Raw genomic sequence first — 25,340 nt, 5'->3', positions numbered from 1 at the left:
AAGTGAAAAATCATAACACATACAGTACACTGTAATCTTACAGATTACATTACTGTATGAAATCATTTCACATCCCTTTTGTCCCCAGTAGTTTGTCCTATGCCCTGCATGCAGTTTTATGTGATATATACGGTTCTTTCTGCCTGGAAACTGGAGATTGTCCATAGCAACCAAAAAGTGTCCCTTTACATCAAAAGTGGTTTTAGACCAGTTAGAAAACAGCGATAGTAAATTAGAACACTTGCAGAATTGAGCGATAATGAATTGTGGGGAAATTTATTATATTATTTTTTATAATTATTTATATTATAATTTATGATTTTGTGTTTCAAACTTCATCATACCCGGGATATATACTAGACTCTTGGTGAACAGATATAAAGTGTGTTATTGCTAAGAATTACAGGCCTACAATATAAAAACGCCAAATTTCTATGCAAAATAATTGTACCGCTTTGAGACGCGAAAATCTGAAATAATCATGCCGCCAGGGAGGTTAATGAAGATATGCCATGTACAGAACTTTGGTTTCAAAGGAGGCAAAGCTAAACCTACAAACTAAAAAAAAAAAATGCATATAATGTACTCACCTGGCATAAAGGCACTGCTCCCCATTACGGTATTCAAACTGTTGTTTCTGGCTACAGGAAAGACTGGGCTCTGAACAAGAACTGGCCTGCTCCTTTTTTATTTTCACTGGTGGACTGTGAAAAGCAACTGAAACAGAGAGAAAGAAACTAAACACCACATATATGAAACACACATTAGACGCTAAAGTGTCTACAGATGAGGTCTTCTCCCTTTGGAAGTGTATAGGGAAACGTCTCACCAGAACCATAACCATGCTTTTACAACTGCCAAGCTGCAGTTTGCTTATATCTAAAAACTACAGATACCAATGGGGGGCGATTTACTAAGACTGCAAAATCTGGTGCAGCTCTACATTGAAACCAAACCAATAGGCTTCCTGTGCGGGTTTTGTTTTTTGTTTTTTTTGGGGGGGGGGGGGGGGGGTTCTCCAGATTTTGCACTCTAGTTTTAGTAAATCAACCCATGTACCTTGTCCGGTATAAAAAGCTATAGCGTGCCAGGTACAGGCAGTCAATAAGTACCATGGCAGTCTCTTCCATATGCACCATAATGTCCTTATACCGTAACCAACCCACTGGGCAAGTAGTAACCTACGATCATCCTGTGAAAAGTTTGCTTAATGGACAATTAAAAAAAAAAAAAAAAAAAAAAAAGGGGGGGGGGTCTCTTGCCCATAGCAACTAGATTTGAGATTTTCTCTAGTACAAGACTAAGAAAAATGAATGAAAAGCATAATTTGCGGCTTTAAAGCCACATATGTAATGTATAACCAGAGTTCAAGGTTTTAATCCAGGCGTTTGTAAACTGCTCTTCAGACTACAGCAATTAGAAATAAAAATAAACACCTCTAAGCATGCTGGCCTGACTTTTAATGGCCCCACCTAATTCTGAAAGTATAGGCCTGGAGCAAAATTTCAAGGTGCTTCCAGGTAATGCCACAGAAATAGTTACCACCGGTATGAAAGATTAGGGAGATTTTTTCAAAGCAGAATGGATCAGAGAAGCGGCAGTTACAGCAGCATTAAATCCAAAAATCAAACATTTATTATACTGCAGCTTACCAATTCTTATGCCATGTACACACGGGCAGACTTCGACTGGACTGGTCCGACGGGACGAATCCAGACAATCCGACCGTGTGTGGGCTTCATCGGACCTTCAGCGGACTTTTTCGGTTGAAAATCAGACGAACTTTAGGATTTGGAACATGTTTCAAATCTTTCCGACGTACTCGAGTCCGGCCGAAAAATCCGTTCGTATGTATGCTAGTCCAACAGACGAAAACCAATGCTAGGGCAGCTATTGGCTACTGGCTATCAACTTCCTTATTCTAGTCCGGTCATACGTCAGTCATCATGTACGAATCCGTCGGACTTTGGTGTGATCATGTGTAGGCAAGTCCGTTCGTTCGAAAGTCCGTCGGAAAGACAGTCGGACCTTTTATGCTGAAAAGTCCGCCCGTGTGTACACGACATTTGATGTGATGGCTGCATTAGTTTTCCTTTTAGGCTTTCTTCAATTTTCATCTGGTGATCTAGTTAGGAAAGTCTGCTCTTCAACAGAAAAGTGCTCTTGCAGTTGCGGGGAGGAGACAGACCATTTAACACTGGCAGGGGTGCTTAAAATGGTCAGCTTTTATTTATTCATGTAAAACCTGTATCCCAAACAGAAAACTGTTTGTTGTAACCGGCCATAAAGTGTTAGCTGAGTTCAGCGTCCATTTGTTAGTGTACTTAAATCTGCTACTCCAGCCAACACTTCCCACCCCCCAGATCGACAATACTGCTGTCCAAATCCGCCCCTGTGCTCCTTCATTCAGAAGTTGTGTGTAATACAGGTGGTGTGTTATTGGCCAGATCACCAGAGGAAACTGAGGGGAAAAAGCCTTAAAACTAATGCAGCCACCCCATCTATGATTGGTAAGCTGTAATATATTGTATTTTTGCTTTTGGGTTGAATACCATTTTAAGAAGTGGTCTAGCATACAGGTCAACAAAGAGACCCCTTGCCTTATTGCCTTTTGTATGACTGGAATACGTGGTTTAAAGACCTATTCCACTGCACCAAGTACAGCTTGCAAGGCCAGTGGCATATATAGATTTTTTTGCACTTCTAGCAGACATGCTTAAAGCTAAACTGCTGGAATCCCACACAATTTTTACCTTTAGCTTCCTTTACTTAAAACACCTATAAATGGCTTAGTTCATATAACATCTTTAGGTCCTTTATCTACTTTGCGCTGGAAGAGTATCTCGATATGTGGCGCATGTCATGTCCAATGGGTTTCCTATGTGGCAAGCTTAACTAAATCTCCCTCGATACTATGGGAACTCACAGGCATGGTGGGCAGCCTCCAGACTCGAGGGTGGTGCTTAGGGCTATTGCTGGCAATCAGTGGCTGTGTATGGGTTATGACAGTGCTACAAAGATCATACCCAAAAGGGATGAAGGTGTGACATCAGCACTTCACAGCTACCTTCAGTAATCCGCATGAGGAGGTTGTGTGACCAAAAGTCATATCGCCATAGGGAGAAAAGTGGGGCCTGGTTGCATAAACTGGAGCAACCATGAAATAGAAGAAATATGGGGCATGTTTGAGGGGCAAAAAAATAAAAAAAACTGAAAAAAAAGTGCATTTTAAAAACCAAAGACTAGTGGTTTTAGGCTTGATTCACACCTATGCATTTTTAGTGCTTTTTGCATTTTGCAGATTTGTCCATTTAACATGGTTTCCTATGGAACACATTCTGTAGTGCAAATTTGCAAAAAAGCACTAAAAATGCATAGGTGTAAATCAGGCCTGAGACAAGTAAAGTATCCTTTATGATCATCTAAGGCCCCTTTCACACTAGCAGACTGATTGGGCCTACCTGTCAGTTGTTCAGGTGACCCGATCAGACTCTCCAGTCTATGTAGCGGTCAGTGTGAAAACGGACATATGGCATTTTTTTTTCTCACCTACATCCAATCAAAACCGACAGATGGGGATCAGTTCCCCTTTCATCTAGCAGATCAGATAGCAGTCAGGTGTAAACAGACAGGTGACACGTTTACATCCAACCACCCATAGAGAACAGCAGGCTGTGTCTGCTCTGCATCAGTGGAGCGGACACGGACCAGCCACCCACCTGCTCAGTAGGCATCAGCAGACAGATCCCGCTGAGCTGGCGGAGTCCTCCCCATGTGCAGGGGCCTGATCCTCTTAGCTGGAGTTCAGCTTTAAGGGCTTGTTTACACTAGTGCTAACCCTCTGAAGAGCAATCCACAATGGAATCAAAGCATTTCACGGGTGGGTAGGAGGCCTTAGGTCAACCAATCATTGTTTTAACCCAAGGGAGCCCGCAACACCACACTGCAACCATGTGAATTGCACATGGCTACATAGCACTTACCGCGCAGCCCTATTCACTTAAATGCGTTGTGTTCGGTGGGAGGTACTGGCCACTAAACGTGACGGGTTTATTTCCCCCCCACAGCTGCAAGTAAAGCAATGCAGCTCATCTGTTACAAACGCTCATGTTAAAAATATTCCAATCCGTTTATGTAGAGGTTCAGTGATGATGCAGACATTTTATTATTTTAAGGGATTGTTCACACCAGTGTCTTATGATAACGGTAAAACTTACTGTCTAGCACAACGCATCAAGGACCATGTAAGGAGTTGCCATTTAAATGGCACCCCAACAAACCTGAACACCACGCCTAGACATCCTACAGACGTGAACTTTCATGCATGTGAACACACATATACAGAAACACACACACACACACACACAGTGGAGTTTTAACAGCACATTTAAAAAGAATGTGTTTCTTACCACAATGTGTATTTAACATGTAATGTTGTATAACACACGCGTATTACGGCAACAGACTAGTGGAACAGCCCAATGTAAGTGGCACATAATACGAGCCACATCACCATTTATTTTCTCAACAAAACACACAACTTAAAAAATACATGTATATTTGTTTCATTCTAAAAATGATATCTGGCTCCCAGCTTCTACTGATCAGCTAAGCTTTATATAGGACTGTAGCAGTGAAGATTACGATTATTATCTAAAAGGCATAAAATCTATTAGATGGATGTAAATATACAAGGCAAATATAATTGTCGAGGTAATAGGAAGGGGTTTGCATCACATTATCCCAGGAGACTAGTGGGACACTGGCAGGACCCAAAGAAGCTCTGTAACAACAATTAGAGAAGAGGCAATGACGTATTTAATCTGTTCTCCTGTCACTGTTCTACCATCATCTACACCCAGCTTGTTTGTGATGTCCCAGTGCAGCCATGTGACAAATGTCAGGGGATGGTGTAACACCGATGCAAGCGGCTCACTTGGGACATCATTTCCTTCTCTGCAGATTGTGTACAGATCAGAGCTGCTCTAAACACCAAAGCTTTGTCAATGAGACTCCATGCGAGTAAACATTACAGTTCTGACTGCCGACACATTCCAACCACTTCCCATTCACGTGTCAGAATGATTCACACTGTTGGCATTGTGTTGTCATATAGGGGGGTGCCCATATCAAGAGGGGGCATGTAAAACCCCCTATTGTGGTATTATTCAGAGATAATTTTCTTAGATACGGCTTTCTGTGTAGTAATCTTACACAAAAGGAACACTAAACCCAAGAACAAATAAAATGCAACATATCTACAGCCCTTGGGGCCCATTCACACCATTTGCAAAGGGATGCGCTGGGCAGCATTGCCTGGCACAATCCCAATGCAGAGACCATCAATCTGTCTCGTTTTCTATGGTGTCCATTAATACCACTGTGTTGCGTGCTGAAAAAAAGTACTGCATTCCAACACTGTGAATAGAACTTATTGAAATATCACTTGTAACAGTGCAATAAAATTAACCCCCAAAAAATAAAATAAAATATGTATTATATTAATAATCAAGTCCTCCTAGTACCCATCAGCATGCGTGTTGGCAGGATAGCTGGTGTGAATCAGCCGTTAATGCTGGTTCACACTAGTGTGATTTCTGACAAGACTTGAGTTACACAGAATTGCATGACAAGGGAAATCACATTACTTTTAAATGGTGTCCGTTCATCAATGCGACTGCAGTGCGATATTGGAAAAGATTTGTGCTACTTCAGTGCGATTTAGCTCCACAGAATATGCAAACCACAGTTAAAATGACATCAAAAATCACACTTCATATTTGCACTGAAAAATCGGATCACTGTAGTGTAAAAACCTATCCATAGTTATGGTGGATGCCTTATTGTCTTTCTCCAAGTGAAGAACATTTTCAAGGCCCCTTTCACACTTGTGTGACATCAAAGTCGCACGATGCGGTCGTGATTTGGGAGCAGTACTACTTTGCCACAACTTTGGCATTAACCGCTCTCAGCTTGTGCTTACAAAGTGAAATCGTGTCTATATTATTCAGGTACGATTTGCATACTACTTGAGGGTTTAACATTGAGGTCATGGATGTTGGACCAAAGTAGTGCAGGGACTATTTTGAAGTCGGCACGACTTAAAGTCGTGCCAATATGAATGGTAGTCATTGAAAATCATGGAGAATCTTGTTAATAAAAAAAAGAAAATCATGGAGAATGACTTGTCATGTGATTTTGCAGTACAAAATCGTGGGACAAGTCGTATAAGTGTGAAAGGGGACATAATGACAGTTGGTCCTGCCAGAAATGCATGGTCCTTGTCATTTCTAGAGAGCTTCTCCAAAGAATATCCTCCTTCCTAACAATGTAAACAATTATTTGCCCTGCCCCCCCCATGTAATTGAGCTAGAGAAATTTGTAGTCCATATCAGGAAAGCAGCCTAGGGTGACAACCATGGCTTTCTCATACACAATGGAGGAGTGATGTAGTCACCCAGGGACAGGAAGTGTTTTATCTGTAGGGATTACTAGATAAATAAAAGCAAAGAAAAAAAAAGCCAGAGAATGCAGCCACCTCACCAAAGGACTAGTAAGCAGCAATATTTAAAGTTTTTGGTTTAGGGTTTAGATCCAGGTATGGCAATGTTTGCATAAAGCGTAATTCAGCTTTAGTTGCATTGGTTATAGGCTGCTTTCACACTAGTTGTAAAAATGCAGATGTGTTTTCCACCTGTGAAAAAAGGACGCAATGTATTTAAAAAAAAAAAAACCCACAACAACTGCAGCTGCGTTTTGCATTAATTTCCATGGAGAGGTGTGTTTTTTGGTGCAGACGTTTTACCGCACAAAAAATGCAGCATGCAGGACTTAAAGCACCCTACCTGCAACTGACTGGCGTGAGAAGTTCCATAGGATTTAATGGTCATGTGGTTTTCTTCTGCTTTTAGTAAGGCAAAAAAACTGAAGAAAAACTGATCAGTGTGAAAGGGCCCCATAGCAAGCACCACGAATATAGGGATCACCACTAGCTTCTGGGTCCAGTGCTGAGCGGCTGCTCTTCTGCACTGAACACGAGAGGTCACACACTTGGCACGGGCCTTGCAATTCTCAATGAATGCAAAAAAAAGTGTTCTCTGATGGGAAAGGGTGGAGATTGTGCAATCACTGCTTACCCAGAGAATGCTGTATTCTGGGGGTGAATTACTGGGAGGGCGTTTGGTCTCTTGCCCTTTCATACTCCCCCCCCCCTACTTTACCTAAGATTACGGTGTTAGCGGTGCCTACTACAGTGATTTCCAGCTTCCACAGATCCCACAGTATGGCACATGTAAAACTTACATTGGTCCAAGCTGGACTAATGTAACTAATGCCGGCCATACACGGTTCAAATTTCGACAGCATTTTCTTTCGAAAATCGTATCTAAGAATTTTCATACGAATTTTGCATCATTAGTGGGCTGCAGCAACAGCCAATTTTCGTTCGGCAATCAAATCTGATGAATCGGACATGTTGGAAATTTTTAGAAAAACGAACGATTTTCTAATCAATGATGGGAGAATTGTGCGAGAAATGTAATAAGAAAATTTATGGAGAGAAAAGAAGATTCCCGGCCACGAAAATTCTCTTCTGTAGCAATATGAGGTGAAATTGAAGGCTTGGTCGGCCGAATTTCGAAAAATCAATGGTGGCATCATCCGATCACAAAAAAAAACAGGAACTTTCTGATTTTGAAAAGAAAATTCTTTCGAAATTCGACCATGTATGGCCTGCTTAAGGAAAATTTTCCATAACTGGAATTCAGCTTTAAAGACACAGCCTTTAGCCTCTCTCCAACTTGAAAAACTGGGAAAGATAGCCCATAGAAAAAAAATAAACACATTCTAGAACATAAAATGCAGCATATATGTCTTGTTGCTAAAATATATACATTTGAAGAACTGTATATAATACTTCTAAATATACTGTACTCTAAATTCAATTTGATGCAGCATGACAGCACAATGACCCACAGAAAGCACACCAATCCGTATTATGGCCAGGGCAGGCTTCTAAAAGCCGAGTGGCAATTGAGGGTTCCAGCGCTCTTCCTCTTTTCTCGCTTCTTTATTATGGAATCTTTTGAGGTTTATTGGGCTCCAACCGTGAAATCTGGCACGCTTCATATAGGATTTATTTAACATTCAGTAAAAGGGAGACGGGTGCTGCACTGACACACACTGAACCCTCCTTTCCCTATGCCAGCACCTGAATTCTTTGCTGAGGGAGCAGGCAGGAAATGTGCGGGGAGTAGGCCAGGAGCCCGGGCCCACAGGGGTTAAAGTAAGGACACACAAAGCCCTGTACTGTACATTGTTCAGGGACAAGTCTGAACGTGACACACCCACAGGCCAGACCAGACACTTCCGAAACAGCTCGGCACAATCTGTTGAGGATGCAATCTTTTCAAAGGCTTGGCGTGTTGCTGCCATAACAGAGGGAAAGGCAGACAGACACAACTGCTTACTCCTTTATCATTCCCTCTGCCCTGCATCTTAATGGCTGACTACATAAAAAGGTGCCAAACATCTCCCCCCTGATCTGCTGCAATAGAGGATGTTGTATAGGTAATCTGTGTGCAGACGCTTCAGTTTATGAAATGCATGCACTTAGCCTCTTGATCGCGGAGGAATAGAAAGTGGGTCTGGTATCCAGTATCCAGTCAATGCAGAGTCTAGCACGTGACAAGCGGGAACTGGAAGACTACAAGAGTGGAGCACTAATGACCTCTAATGGAATATTGCATTTCATTCCACAGACTGGAAGAGCTTGCTACACGGGTAGAGGTGGTGCTGCAGACCTTTATCTACTGTATATCCAAGATAATGACTGGAAGAAAGTGCAATGTTCTTCCCTTCACATCACTGATCGCCACGTGGAATCTGTTTATCTGGGCCAGTTTATGACCATTTACAAACCATACATTGACACGAGGCACTGCTAAAGATGAATTTCAGGGATCAGTAGGTCATACAGAGCTACGCTGGTCTAAGCCAGTGTAACTATGTATATATTACACCTGGCCAATGCCCTTGGAAACTGGAAACCACTAAGCACACACCGCTACTCCCTGATCTCCACTTTCTTCCAGGTCCCAGGTCAGCATACCTCCCAACTTTCAAACTTGTGAATGAGGGACACTTGAGGGAGGGAGAAGCTGGCGGGGTGCTCAGAGCACCGCGGCAAAACTGGTTGTGGCCAAACTGCAGCGTGAGGGACCTAAGGGGAATGGCTAAACAAAACTCAGGTGCCTGGTATGTGCTGGGGGAGGGGGGTCACTTTGGGAGGTAGAGGACTTGTGCTAGAATGTGGGGTAGAGTTAGGGACAGATCTATATTGGGTGAGGGGTGCTTTGGGAGGGGAGAGGACTTGCGCAAGAAATATTCTCCCCCAGTTTACACTTTTCAGCAAAAATCTGCTCACTCATCCTCACAAACCCCCATCCCAGTACAAATACTCTCCCACCTAGAATGGGATGTTCTCTCAATCCTCCCAGCATAAATTCTCTTATCCTCTCAGCAGAACCCCCCACAAATACAGCTTCTGGTATAAAATTCCTTTCTCCCTCCAAAATCATCCCCACAGCATAAAATAACCCCCCCCTCCGCTCATCCCACCCTATTGTGTAACAATAGCGAATTCATTTTTGCTATTTTCACACTAAAATTCCTCCCTGCCAATCAGGAGGCAGGTCGTGAGACTTATTGGATGCCTAGCACTTTGGCAGAAGAGCAGCCACATGTCGGAGGAAGCTTGATGAGCAGACACCAGAGCCGCCGCTGCCCGAAGCCTCCACTCCAGAAGAGGCCACCACAGCCCCGCCACACAAACGGGTAAGTGCTGGCCCGCCCTTGGGGGAGTTGGGGGTGCTGTCAGTGCTGCGCCGGTAAGGGGGGGGGGGGGGGGGGGTGCCGTTTGCTTGCCGCCCCACCCCCAAAAGAAGAACCCACCAGCCGCCACTGCAAGTGTACTAACCTCCAAATGTTCCCATGTACAAAAATCCTCAATCCCTCACAATTCCTCAGCCCCGGGGAGATCCTTCCCAGACTCCTGCCTTGGCAGAATACACATCAGAGCTGAGGAGGAACCTATGGGAAACTTCCTCAGCGCTCCAAAACTATTGCTGCCGTAAACATGCAGCCAGCTGGGAGAGATACCGGCCGCTATAGTGTCGCCGATTACTGTGCTGGAGACCCGGGGACACCCCGCAGGAGACGTGGGCAAATGCCGGGTGCTAGTGACCGTCGACACTCCCGTCACGCCTAGTCCCAGCCCTGGTGATAGCACACACTGCGATGCAGTCTCTTGTATTGCAGGCAACATTTCCCGCCGGCTGCCTGTCACAGTAACTTACTTACAAAGACTGCATTGCAGTGTGTAGTACCCCATACACCACACACAAACTTCTGGGCAGAAGCAACTAGTGCCCATGCTAGCTCACCCCCCCAGACAAGTCCCTGGAACCAAGTGCTGCAATTTGTTCCGGCACTTGGCTCCACTCCGGGACTCAGCCTTGATTCGCCGGGACTTGCATTAAATCCTGGGACAGTTCTCCAATTTGATAAGGTGGTGAGGCAGTGTGGTGATATCACACGCCACCTCATCCAATCAGAGAATGCTTTGCGTTCATTAAAAATAATATCTGAATGGAGCCCATGCCACGTGGGTGACCTCCTGTATTCACAGGGAATCAGTCCAGCTGCTCAGCAAAGAACCAAGTGGAGATGGTGTGTACTTTCATTTCTGGCTTCCAAAGGGCATCATGCAGGTATGGTTTAACATTTAGCCCATGACAATTAAAAAAAAAAAAAAAAAAAAAAAAAAAGGAAGTGTAGCTCTTATTTACATTATTTTCCCTGAGGTCACATGATTGTCCATCCTCCTTTCTTCCCACAGCTTGGAGGGATGCGGACAGCTTGCTTGCCTCCGCTGACATCATACATGGCAACACTAAGCTGCACAACTCAGCTGCACAACAATTTTTATACAAAACCTCTTAACCTCAGCGCCTCCCAGCCCTTTAAGAGGTTTACGGAGGTGGGGCAGGGTGTAAGAGAACATGACTGCCTGTCCTGGTGGCCACGTTCTACGAAACCTCTCGACTGCAAGCAGCGATCAGGAGCTTTTGGTTAGGTGTTGGTGTGAATTGAATTCAGACAGGAATCTGATTCACACCCATGAGATCCAATTCTGGTGCGGAAAAAAAAAAAAAGTCCTGCACGATTTTGGTCCGACTGATACAAATTCAACCAATGATGTCTTCTTTAGATGAAATGCGTTGGGACGAGCCCTGCCGTTGTCATTGCATTACCCACAAACCTTATATTTTCAAGAGCTTGATCCACTTTCCAAATGTGAGCATTTCCAATTTTTAATAAATTTCTATGTTTATACGGATTCACACTACGTGACGTATTTTCTTTTTTGGTCACGCTACTTTGAACATTTGAGAGGATTTGGTCTAACAAGTTGGCTGCTTCTGAGGACTGCTTCTCTGGGACATCTCTTGACCAATTGGACCATCTTCCATTTTTGATCTGGAGCCCAGATGTGGAGATCCCATACCTTGGTGTTTACACCATATGCCTTGTTGACTCACTGAGCATATGCCCATTTGAGTCCTCTCACTCTGGTAAGCCTTTTCACTGGCTGTGTCTTTACTTTAAACACTGATGTCAAATGGAATCCCCTTACTGGCTATATAATCAGTTTTCACTGTTTATCCAAGGACTGTTACATTCATGGTTCAAAAATGTTTATATGATGGAACATGAACTTTAGTTTGGGTGTGAATCCCACATCAGTTTTCACTGTTTTTATTTAGTAGTTATTTCACAAAATATATTAGATTGTATACATATGAATTTGTATCACAAATTTGTAAGCACTGCACAAAATTTTATCCTTCACATATTTCTTGATTTACACTTGTCTTAGTGTTGTTCTGGCTGCTATTTGATATACGTTTGCATGTCAGTGCAACATACACCATTTTTTCGATTTATAAACCAATCTGTATAGCTGAATTTGCATCGCACAGACATCGCATGTGATCTGCACAGCAGTGTGAATCACATGCGATGTCTGAAATCACACAAGTGTGAACTGGCACTAAAGGGCAACTTTTTTGTTGAGAAAAAAAAAAAAAACAAAACAAAACCACCATTCCCCTCTCCCCTCTAGGTGATCAATGTACATGGCAAGGATTTTAACTTTGTTGTAGATTCCGATCTTTTGTTATTCTGAAGGAATAGCGGTTTGTCTGTGTCCATGAGCAATGTGAATCTGTATGGGAGTGATTTTATAATCAGCTGCTGTGCCTGCAGGGCTCTAATAAGGGAAGTGGCAGGGTCTGCAGCCCTTTAGAAGTAAATTTCCCTTTGGGAGTATCCCAACAAAAATTACCTGAGGAGATACCCAAAATCTGATTTTCTATATGGTGCAGACTTCTTGGAAAAATCAGTGAGCCAATCATACAAGCAGGAAAGGACATTTCTTGGGGACTTAATATATACACCATTTGTATACAGAATACCTCCAGGTAGCCATATTGCATTTTACAGAAAATTACAGATCTGCAGATTAAAAAGGAAAGGCTATTTTTAATAAAATTCAATTACATTATGACTTGTGTCGCAATGGACCAATATATAGATTTTTTTTTCTTTATTTGCCATTTTTTCCCCCCATGCAAGTGGAGTTAACCTTTAATAAGGGTAAACTGGTGGGGATGCATAGAAAACTGGAGCCGTTCAATGGGTGAATTGGATGTGTTCTGCCTTTGACAAGTTCAAGTGACAGATGTAGGCAGATGGGCTGCACTTGTACAATGAAGTCATCTAAAATACATGAATCAGACACCTGCTCCATTCTGCTTATTAAGACTGATGTCTGCAGTGTAAAACCACCGTGCTACACAAAGCCCAACATGAAAACCTGCAACAAAGAATGTCACTAGCAAACATCACATTCCACTGAGATCAGCGCACATTCCCTATTGCAACACGCTCATTCTTCTGACCTGAAGATTGTCATTCCTGAGAACGTCCCATGGCTCCACCATCCAAACCACATACCAATAGCAATGTATACAGGAAATGTGGAGAACTACTTACGGTTCTCTGACTGGAGGTCCTGCAGAAACTGCTCCTCACTGTCTGGAACTTGAGCTAAAGAAAGGAGAAGAACACAAAAGGTTACAAGGAACTCTTCCAACCATTGACACTATACTCTAAAAAGAAAACTATACAAGTATGTATTCTTAACCCAGTTCAAAAAAGTCAATTGCTCTCAGCCTCCAATTTTTTATTTTTGCTGCCATGATCCGATTCCCTGTTAGAGGGTGGCTACGTTCATTCTCCATGGTCCTCTGTATGTAGGACTGTAGCCACCCTCTCGTTTGCTCCTGAAATGGAGCAGAATTAAAAGGAGGGAAAAGGAGAGGATCGGGAGCTCATTGAGGACATTTCAAGGTGGCAGAAACAGTAAAACAAATTTCATGAAAAACAGATTACAGAGCCATTAAGTAGTGGCTGTGCGTGGATGATTTTTTGGGAGAATAAGGATATTTAGCAACCAAAATTGCACATGACATCAATATCACTGCCACCACAGCAGGGTGCCCATAACAAGGGCCCAACTGTACTGTTATCGGTAGCCTTGAAAACATCCATCATGAGGGTAAAATGTCACAGTCACCATCATTCTTGTGTGTGAATAATGCAACCCTTCCCACCACAACTTCCCACCACAACTCAGGGGTTTGCTGTGCATTGTTTGACAATCCTTTCCCCATCTTAAAGGGCTGGGATGGCAGCACACAGCAGGTGAACAATTTATAAAAAGGGAAAACCTTTTTAACTTGTGGACAGAGTGGAGAGGGATTAGAACCCTGTCAGGTTTGTATTGCTGTCCATGTCCCTGTTAGGAGATTCACCTTCTCGATTTGTTCCATTTACAGTTATCATCGAAAGTGAAAGTAATGAAAATCCCAAAATTTGGGCTGTCACCAGGACAGGAATAGAGGGGAAAATCAAATGGGCTGCTGACAACTTCACGCTAGGGGATTTCCTCACTTCCTGTTTTGGCGACAGGAAGTTACAGTAAGTAGAATAACCCCAATGGGACACAGATGGCAAAAAGCTGAAAGGGGGTTAGGCAGGCCATACAGGACAGGACTCCTACAGAAAATGAATAGATTTCCCCCATCCAAACACTTAATGTGAATGAGGGAATCACTCCTGAGTTATTGTATTTTTACAGTGAGCCTTCCCTGCTGTCAGAATACACTGATCAGCACTGCTGGCTTTATCCAGCGGCACTGATCCGAGCAAAAATTTGCCAGCAGGCTGGTTGTACAGATGTCAATGAAGAGATTGACATTGACAACCACCTTGCCCATACATAGATGGAAAATTCAGCCAGTCCCTGCTGAACTGGCCGCATTTCCATCCATCTATGGCCGGCTTTATAAAAGTATAAAAATAAAAAAAGTTTTGGCCTTTAGTTCTACTTGAGTCCAGAATACTAAAACACATTGGCAACGTCATTTACCTGCCTGTAATGTATGACAATGGCTGTGATGAAAACAACCCTTAAAGTGGACCAGTCACAGGAAAATCATGGAGGTCATTGCTGTTCTGTCTGGGAGAAGGTTGGGTCCCTGGCTGTCATACTAATCTAATGTCTTCATTGCTTGCCAAGCCCCTGCCAAAGCCAAGTGACCCCAATTTACAGAACACTAGTTCCAGCTCTGCGATTACTAGGATTGAAGAGTTATACAACCAGGGAACTAGCATTTTCTATGAGACAAGAAATCACAGGTCTGACTTTCCCTTATGACAGGAATAGATTGTGCTTGGCTTCAGCTGCCTGCACGACACTTTTCAGTACTGACAGGGACTCATACAGACTTTATATGGCCTTGTACTAAGGGGTCACTCTTCCAGGATGGGACCTCACTCAGAGCAGGCCTAAAGACAGGTCACATGACCACTTTTAGGTGGGAGGTCAGGGGGGGGGGGCATGGGTTTAAAAGCAATGCTGTTTTTACCACTCCCTGACTTGCCCATGTGACAGGAGCCCACAAACTTGGGGTTTGTATTTCTGCCTGTATTGGTCAGTAAAACCATGGCTCATCCTCATAATTTTACCCCCCACCCCCCCAGAAGTGTGGGTCAGGTTCAGCAAGTGGTACTGTCCTCTGAACATAAGGGAATCATTTTTGCAAAGCATTGCAGCTGTGGCTTTTGCCTCCTGCCTTTACAGCTTAGAGGGAAGGTGGTAAAAATGTGACTCAACCACCTTTTACCACCCCCAACCCCAAATGTAAAAGAAAACCTTATTGTCTTGGCGTCACATAGAAAAATGTGGGTTGATTTTGCTTAATTGAGAGGACTGTCAATAAAAACCTGGCAGAGGTTCTCACCGGTTTCCACTTTCTATAAAAATAAAAGAAAGTTTGGGCTGTTGTCATGTTTCTAATAAAGTTCCACAGGCCTATAAAATGCATTTCTTGACCACCTCCATCATAAAAAACATGCAGTGTTGAGTCATGAGCCAGTTTGGATGTTTAGCACAGAATTGCTCTAAAAATACAAACCACAGCTGAGTGTTTGCTGCAGGAAGGCCGAGCGCTTTTTTTATTTCCTCTTATTTTGGGTGCTGCTCCTGATTGGTCTACTAAAGCTAGCAGAAACCCACAGCCAAAAACACTGAAAGCTGATCCGCCTGTCTTCCTTATTTTTCCAGCAGTAAAATACGATGGCAGATCTGTAGTCCGGGTCACAGAGTGCAGCACACCATGTTATGTGAATGGATTGCCCAACGCTCAGGTGATCATTGAGGAAAGTGACAGCACGCTGGCTGCAGGCACTGCCCTGAATGAACACCATTAAACATGGCCAGCAATACACCCCCACAGCACCATTTGTTAAATGTGAACTAAACCCATCCATTTAACCCTTTCCCAAACTGATCAAGTCAAGGCATGTATAAACGCTCAGTGTCACAGTTGCTTGTGTTCTCATCCGAACCGTGAAGCCATCAAATGGCTGGTGTCACTGATCACATATACAGCACCACGAGGGAAAAAAAAATATGCAGCTTCCTTGGCTGTAGAGGAAAGGATGGTCTTGTTCTGCTTTAGCTTATACACTTTGTGTTACAGTTATCAATGTATTCTAATCCATAGGAGATCTGAACCTGGCAATCATTAAACAGATGGCATTTGCTGAAGCACTGTATCCATTGCCATGTATTTCTCTGTAGAATATACAGTATTTGTTCTTTTTCCACCCTTTGTTGTGCTGCAGCCACGTTCCATCTATATGCATGCACTCCAACAATGGCTTCAGGTCATAGGTCTGAGGAGGCTTTCTGCTGGTGACACCAATGGATCATACAAGGCACATGAGCTCACCATCATGTATTCTCCATATAGACCATGCAGAACGAGACAGAGCAAAGGCACCCTATAACAGGAATTGCTCATAAAGGGTCTTTATGGCAGGATCTTTGGGTATTGTTTTCATGAAATTACAACATGTTAAAAACTTATGACATTTTAGTGAATGGGTTTACATACACTAAACAATCTGATTGTACAATCGTCTTCAGATTTACCAACTATATAAAGGCCTGTGTGACTGGATAGAATTCTACTGTACAAGTTTGTCTGTATTATATAGTTGTGTTGTCCATGCACACATTTACATAGGCACAGCATACAGCCATTCATTACTATGGGTGGATGTCCCTCCCAGGTACTGAAATATGCACACAATTTATGCAAGATACCCAAAAGCCATCTCCGTGTATGAGGCCCCAATCTGAACTCCGGTGAAATGTAAAACTTGCCCTTGCAGTGGTACTTCCCCCTTAACCGTCTTATTCCTCACTCCCACAGGCTTCCTTCTCTCCTTGTGATCGGTACCCTGCAGCCACTTCTTTAGCACTCTGACATCATCCAGTACAATGCAGGACCAGCAGATTTTTATATTATCGGGATGACAGCGCTGTGCATGGGGGAGCAATTTGTTTTTACTTCTCTATTTTTGGTGTGAAAAATATACTATACAGTGAGTGAAAAAAAGTATTTGATCCCCTGCTGATTTTGTACGTTTGCCCACTGACAAAAATGATCAGTCTAATTTTAATGGTAGGTTTTATTTTAATAGAGAGCGACAGAACAAAAATATCCAGAAAAAACGCATTTCAAAAACGTTCTAAATGGATTTACATTTTAATGAGGGAAATAAGTATTTGATCCCCCATCAAATCAGCAAGATCTCTGGCTCTCAGGTGTCTTCTATACAGGTAATAAGCTGAGACTGGGACCACTCTCGGAGTGCTCCTAATGTCAGCTTGTTACCTGTATAAAAAAAAGACACCTGTCCACAGAAGCAGATTCCAATCTCTCCACCAAGGCCAAGACCAAAGAGCTGTCCAAGGATGTCAGGGACAAGATTGTATACATACACAAGGCTAGAATGGGCTACAAGACCATCGCCAAGCAGCTTGGCGAAAATGTGACAACAGTTGGTGCGATTATTCAAAAATGGAAGAAAACACAAAATAGCTGACAATCTCCCTCGGTCTGGGGCTCCATGCAAGATCTCACCTTGTCGAGTTTCAATGATCATGAGAACTGTGAGGAATCAGCCCAGAACCACACAGGAGAATCTTGTCAATGATCTCAAGGCAGCTGGGATCATAGTGATCAAGAAAACAATTGGTAAGGGCTCTTTCACACTGGAGCGGTTTGCAGGCGCTATTGCGCTAATAATAGCGCCTGCAAACCGACCCGAAAGTGCCGCTGCTGTCTCTCCAGTGTGAAAGCCCTCGGGGCTTTCACACTGGAGCGCTGCGCTAGCAGGTCGGAAAAAAAAGTCCTGCTAGCAGCATCTTCAGAGCGGTGAAGGAGCGGAGTGTATACCACTCCTGCCCATTGAAATCAATGGGACAGCACGGCTATACAACCGGCAAAGCGCCTCTGCAGAGGCACTTTGCAGTGGTTTTTAACTCTCTCGGCCGCTAGTGGGGCGGTTTTACCGACGGTTAAGCTCCGTTTACAATAGCGGCGCTTTAACCGCTGCCGCCCCAGTGTGAAAGGGGCCCTAACACTACGCCGTGAAGGACTGAAATCCTGCAGCACCCACAAGGTCCCCCTGCTCAAGAAAGCACATGTACAGGCCTGTCTGAAGTTTGCTAATGAACATCTGAATGATTAAGAGAACTGGATGAAAGTTTTGTGGTCAGATGAGACCAAAATCAAGCTCTTTGGCATCAATTCAACTCGCCGTGTTTGGAGGATGAATGTTGCCTATGACCTCAATAACATCATCCCCACAGTCACACATGGAGGTGAAAACATTATGCTTTGGTGGCGTTTTTTCTGCTAAGGGGGACGGGACAACTTCTTGGGTGAGAACCTCCTTCCCTCAGCCAGGGCATTGAAAATAAGTCGTGGATGGGTATTGCAGCATGACAATGCCCCAAAACACAAGGCCAAGGCAACAAAGGAGTGGCTCAAAAAGCAGCACATTAAGCTCCTGGAGTGGCCCTGCCAGTCCCCAAACCTTAATCCCATAGGAAATGGGATTAAGATATGAGTTACCAAGCATCAGGCTCAAAACCTTATGACTTGGAGAGAATCTGCAAAGAGGAGTGGGACAAAATCCCTCCTGAGATGTGTGCGAACCTGGTGGCCAACTACAAGAAATGTCTTACCTACGATTGCCAAGAAGGGTTTTTCCACCAAGTCATGTTTTGCGTAGGGGTCAAATACTTATTTGTACATTAAAACGCAAATCAATTTATAACTTTTTTGAAATGCGTTTCTGGATATGTTTGTTATTCTGTCTCACTGTAAAATTAAAAATTGCGTGACGTCAGCACGCTTGTGATGCTCGTGGGATTGTAGCTTACAGTACATGTGGTATTGTGAGGCAGAGGTGAAGTGACCCCTGGAGGCACTTGGGAGGCAGCAACACTGTGGCTCACTGGCACCTTTAGGAGCTCATCTGAAGGCCCGCCAAGCGGAGCAGTTAGGAGCGATGGGTGAAGGTACAGAGGCGACAGCGGAGGTGGTGAGATGGTTTCACTTTGATCAATAACCACATGGTATCAGCAAAAGCTGTCAGTGCTGCACAGGTGGTGTGCTGTTCTCCCCCTGCATACAACCTTACCTCCCCATCCTCCTTTTCCATTGATGAACTTTCTCCAAATAATGCAGCCTCCCTTTGGGTGATCTTCCCCAGACTGTTCCTGGACATTTCAAGTCTGTATCAGTCAGCAACTGCTAAACGCCTCACAAATGTTCTAGAGAGCATAGTCCCCGGCTGTCAGGAAATCACTTGAATTACTACCACTGACTATCCTATACTAGGCAGCTCTAAGAACACTAAACCTGTTTATTAGCATCTGCATTCACTCAGTGGCAAAACACACCATTCCCCCTCTTCTGGTTCTAATGGAAGCTTGGGACTGTTTAGTATGGTTTACTATAATAGGAGGTAGAGCTGGGCGATTTTTTTTTTTTTTTTTTGGGAGAAAAATCGGGAGTTTCACGATTCAAATCAAGTTTTTTTTTTGGATGGTCACTGCGCCGGTCCTGAGGAGCTACGGGCAGGAGTTTTTAGGCGAGGCCGCATCTTCGGCCTAGTTTGCGGTGTCCGGCCTCGCGGACTGGGCTGAAGCTTCACCTAAAAACTCCTGCCCGCAGCTCCTCAGGACCGGCGCGTTGTCAGCGCCGGTCCTGGTGGGGAAAAAAAAAAAAATCTAAAAAAAAAATCGATTTGCTGAATATTTTAAGCGACTTGACCTCTCAACTCAAATCCATTTTTTTCCCCAGCCCTAATAGGAGGTCCTAACATTTACACTCCAGCCTCTTAGTCCCGAAGAGGTGTGTCCAACTGTTTGAATGGGTGCGTGCGCAGCTGCGATCTCTTCTTAATGACAATGTTGTCTTTTTAATACTGTTTTGGAAGGTTTTCACTGGATTTTTTTGCTGTTTATCTATATGGTGCTTTTTTCTACAATAAAATTATTTTATTTCAACCACAGATGTGACCTTTTTGGTAGGTTTCCTTCCTTTTTTGTACTCCCCATTAAAAAACAAAAAAAAAAAAACAAAACAAAAAACACACTATTAAAGTGGATGTAAACCCCATTCCTATACCCAGTGAAGTGAACTGCCTAGATCAGTGATGGTGAACCTTGGCACCCCAGATGTTTTGGAACTACATTTCCCCATGATGCTCATGCACTCAGCAGTGTAGTTAATCATGGGAAATATGGTTCCAAAACATCTGGGGTGCCAAGGTTTGCCAGCACTGGCCTAGATGATACAGAGATCAAACAAATCCTCCTACATAAGTTTTACATGCATTTCTGCCGTCTTCAGCTTTACAGTTTAGAAAGTGCAGATCCTGTTAAAATTGTCACTTCCTCATTCAGCAGTAGCAGTGTAGTGTTGGATTACACTGGGAGACAGCTGATTGGAGGAAATGCACACACACCCCTCCAGATAGGCAGAGACTTTCAGAGCTGTTCTGAAAGTAAAGCAGCTTTCTGCTAATTTATAGTACCCACCCTCACACAAATTTCAGCCTGGTTTTATCGTATGTGTCAGAGAACTCGTCAGACGTTATGCTGATAACAGAATGGAGCAGGAGAAAGCCACGAGACATAGTGCTTTGTAGAGAGATAAAAAAAAAACACTGCAGATATATGTGCCCAGCTCAAATTTCATGAATCGGGTTTACATATACTTTAAAATTATAGACTGATCATTTTTGTCAGTGATCAAACTTACAAAATCAGCAGAGGATCAAATACTTTGATACATTATATGTTTTGTACAGCGAGGGGGAAAAAAAAAAAAAGGTATGTGTGCAAATCCTATCATATGAACCAACAAATTCTAAAGTGCTCTAGTGTGAATCCCATCTACATGTCCACATTTGAAGAAAAAAAAAACAAAAAAAAAACAACATGTTTTGTAAAATGTGGACATAAAAATGGTTTTTGCACTAGAGCACTTTAGAATTTGTTGGTTCATATGATAGGATTTGCACACATACCTGTCTGATACATTATAGCTTTTGTATAGTATATTTTTCACGCTGGCACTTGTGTGGGAGTCCCACATATCCACTGTTGTATATTTATATTTAAACACTAAGCATTTAAGAGTTGCAACACAGGAAATACACGCACGCAAAACTTTTGCAACAGTAACACTTTAATTATGGAAACATAAAATCGAGAAGTAAAACAAATTGCTCCCCGTTGCACAGCGCTGTCATCCCGATTATGTAAATTTTAAATGAGCCCTCTCGATTTTGACAGCAGCAGTGGTCATTATTGATCATCCAGGCATCGTTCACATTTCTCCTATATTGTATACTTTTCAGTTCTGTGTAATGGGCTTACACAAAGCGATCCTTTAACTCGTTCTCTGGGTTCCCCCGCCAGCACTCTCTGCTTCTCTTCTCCAAGTGCCCCCTCAGCACTAAGGGGTTCAAGGAAAGAAAAATCGCTTCATTCTGCCAACAGACACTGCTGATGGGGGATTGCCTCCCACTGCGCCATTGTATTCTGACAGCAAGAGGTTTCCCCACCGTCAGAATACAATGATATAGCTGCTGGCTATAGCCATTGGCCCATTCATCCAGTACGTCTAGACTAGGCCCGCAGGCCAATTATAGCCCATCTCTTTTGTGGCGGCACTCAGGGATTCGTTGTGGGGGGGAGATATATACCTCATTTATCGGCATAGTACACGCACTTTCACCCTGAAAATTGGGTGCAAATCGTGTGCGCATGTTATACGGCGATCGTTCAATTCTGGCTGCCTCGGAGGGGACAGGGAGGGGGGAGGGACGAGTGCCGACAGATTACATACAGGAGAATCTCCTGTTTACTCGGCGGCATCTGTAATAGTAAGTCCCGTCTCCTGGGCCGGCATTGGACCACAATCTGCTTATTATAGGAGGCGGGAGGACTTTGTATTAAAAATATCGTCAAGTAAACAGGCAATTCTTCTGTATGTACTGTTGGCGCTTGTCCAGCCCCCCCCCCCCCCCCCGGTCCCCTCTGAGGCTGCAGATGGGCATGGATCAATTTGCATTGATGGCAATGGTGAGGCTGAATTCATGTCAATGGTGAGGCTACATTAATGGGCACTGGCCCTCATTTGTTTCAGTTTGTTTTTTTTAAATGTAAGTTTTTTCCTGAAACTCTTAAAGTGAAAGTACATGTTATACGCCGATAAATACGATATATCCAAATAATCTGAGCTCATCCTTAGACTCTTCACCACACACAGCTACAAAAGGCAAGAGAATTCTTGTTGGGCAGTGTATTAGTTAATTTGCATTTAATTTTAATGGTTCAAAGAATGTCAGGCAAAATGGTCGGCCCGCATGTTCACTTCATAAAAAAAAAAAAAAAAAAAAAAAAAACACACACACACACACACACACACACAAAAAAGGGAGGGAAAATTCTAAAGTTCTAAAGAAAATGAAAGCAGTGACCAATGATTGGTAAGCTGCAATATATTACATTTTTGGTTTTAAGTTTAAAACCTCTTTAAAATGAAACATGTGCATAGGTGCCTTAAAAATTCACCTTCTATTAAAAAAAAAAAAATATATATAATATCAAAATGCACAGCAGATCGTGGGTGCAATGCAGGACTCCTGCAGACTGCAAGCTGCCTCTTACCGCGTATGGGCAGACAGTTACACAGTGACAGGAAGCTCAGTCAAATACCAGAGCATTCAACAGCCCCGTGGTAGTTCACTGAGAACTACAAGCTGACAGTCAAAGGCTGTCAGCACTTGTTCCCCCATTTACAGAACTTTAAACGAATGACATGGAGCCCCCACACAGCTGCGTTTTTTAATTGCGACAGCGACATTGGGGAGAAGAGCCCTGGCTCGTTGTCACTACAGGCATTACATGTTCCATCCTAAAAATGGGTTGAACATATTAACATGTTCCCAAAGGTGAACTTATCTTTTAATATGCAATAAAATGCAACATTCAAGAATACATTTTAGTACACACTAATGAAATAGTAGCCATAAACAGATTTTTAGCACTCTAGCACGTAGGATATATCTTGACTAGTGATGCTGTTCAAAGTGTGTTTTATCTTTGGGCCTCATGCACACTCAACCATTTTAAAGTTGCTCTTAGGGATGCCTGGCCTCTAAATGGCCTTGCAGGTTAGCCTATGATGGGCGGAGCCTCCTAGTGATGTCATCACGTAACGAGGTGAACTGCAACTCCTATCCGATTACTGGCTGGGTGAATTTTTTTTACAATGCGATTGTCCTTATACATTTGTAAGTGAATTTTTAACACAATAAATACAAATTTTAACGTACTACACCATGAGGAGCATTTACCCATTTTGTTCCTACATGGATTTGATCCAATGGAGGTCTGGAGGAGGATACCTAGTGCTGGGTTTAGTGGTCTTTCCTGATATTCCATGAGAAGTGTCACTATCACTGGTGAATATTAAGCTTATATTGACTGCTCTAAATAAAGGGGTCACTGTCGTCTGGTAAGCTCGCACCTTTATAATTTCTTGGGTGGTGGTGAATGCTACTGGCACATCTTGAAAACTGCAAAGTTTGGAATGATGCACATCTAATATGGGACTCTGGATTTGGGATTTATTCATTGCATGAACTTGTTTACATGTTTGTATTCAATATCTGCACTTTATTCAAATCTTATGTATAATGAGTTAAGGGGAACTTGCCTACTGGGCACTCTTACCCCTTTCCTGCCCAAGTCAATTTTCAGCGCTGTCACACCTTGAATGACAATTGTGCGGTCATGAGACAGAGCTTTCTTTTGGTTGTATTTAACACCACTGGTTTTTTTTAGGTTTGCTAAAAAGGGAAAAAAAAAAAAAAAAGTTCTAGTTTGTTATAAAATTTTGTAAAGAAATAATTCTCCTTCACTGATGAGCATGGACAGGCGGCACTGATTGTCAGTGTAGATGTCCCCTGTGTGGATTGCCACTTACCAGCTCTCCTCACGCGCTGTCAGTGTAAGGAGAGGACTGCTGATAACTGGCAAATCCTGTTTACACTGATCAGCTGCGTTTGGCCCTTTGTCCTGATTTGTGAGCAGCTGTGTCTGAAGAATGCAGACCCCAGTCAATGGTCGTGCAGGAAGCGCGATCTCTCAAAAATACGAGTTCATGCACACAGAAGCATATAGAGACAGGAGGAAAAAAAAAAAAAAAAATACTGGCAGGAATCCAGGAGCAGTGACTTTTGGCAGGGAAAAAACGGCGCGTTTAGATGTACGGTAAACGCATTTATTCTTGCCATTGAAATTGATGCCCAGGAGCTTGATGAGTCTAAATGCATTACACACGTTTACAGTTTTTTTTCCTGCCAAAACGCAGCTGCCAGGAGGAAAAGGTGTCTAGGAGACATGGCCAAAGTGTCCAGTCTGCATAAGGCCTAAAAATTCTTTTAGCACCCTTGTAGCGCGTTACCATTAATGGTCCACCCATTTTCATCACTCTTGACTGTGGGAGGAAACCATCCAAAATTAGTATTGACATATGCCACGCAGGTACAGTACTTCTCTAGTTGCATCAAAGCAAAGGACTTGATTTATGTCATGTAAACTAAAGACTTGTACTAATTGCATATGCAGCGTGACCATTTCATCAACTAGTCACTATGGCAAAACCTAAAGTGACTTCTCATCACCGCTTATGGCAGTTTTTCTAATATTTAGTCATGTCTTACACTTGAAAACTAAAAAACGTACCCAACTGTACTCCTTGTGTTGTACTTGCACCATTCTTCTACACAACCATGTTTGTTACATTAAAAAAACAAAAAACAAAGCTCTCTCTTATGTCTGCTAATCATTTCCCTTGCAGTGTGCATTAATCAATAACACGTGCCTTCGCAACTCCAGGAACATCACCACCTTAGGTCTGCAGGTCATCCAATGCGCACTCTCCATTACAGTGGGATGGTCACGTTCCTCAGGAAGACAGGGCACACACCTGTGCTACACTCATGTTAATCATGTCCATTCACATGCTATGCAGACCTGCGCTGTGTCAATACTACCTAAATCGGAAAAATAAGACGCAACACAACAGGCCATCTAAAATTAGCACCTCAGTTAATAGGTTAGGGATTGCACTCTGACATTTTAGAAGGAAGTATTATTGTCCGCTGGTGACTGAGTAACATTAGTCGAGGACCCAGCACTGAACTGGCAGCGTTACTTCCGGTGCATTCCAATATTCCATCCTCAGATAGCACAAAACTATTTATAAGCA

General features: G+C 43.1%; 1 protein-coding gene across 2 annotated transcripts in view; it reads right to left on the bottom strand.

Moving 5' to 3' along the window:
* The window catches only part of ETV4 (ETS variant transcription factor 4), an 80,929-nt gene that overhangs the window by 29,329 nt on the left and 26,260 nt on the right, over window positions 1-25,340 (bottom strand). For both annotated transcript variants that reach the window (XM_073608224.1, XM_073608223.1), the window contains exons 5-6: window positions 13,117-13,170; window positions 591-717 (exon numbers count right to left, since the gene is read on the bottom strand). In XM_073608224.1, the coding sequence (XP_073464325.1) occupies window positions 591-717; window positions 13,117-13,170 (181 nt within the window). The remainder of the gene's footprint in view (window positions 1-590; window positions 718-13,116; window positions 13,171-25,340) is intronic.

The sequence above is a fragment of the Aquarana catesbeiana genome, linkage group LG12, assembly GCF_042186555.1.
Source record: "Aquarana catesbeiana isolate 2022-GZ linkage group LG12, ASM4218655v1, whole genome shotgun sequence".
Classification (NCBI taxonomy): Eukaryota; Metazoa; Chordata; class Amphibia; order Anura; family Ranidae; genus Aquarana; species Aquarana catesbeiana.
The sequence above is the reverse complement of the archived record's forward strand: the minus strand, read 5'-3'. Positions and strand labels throughout refer to the sequence as shown.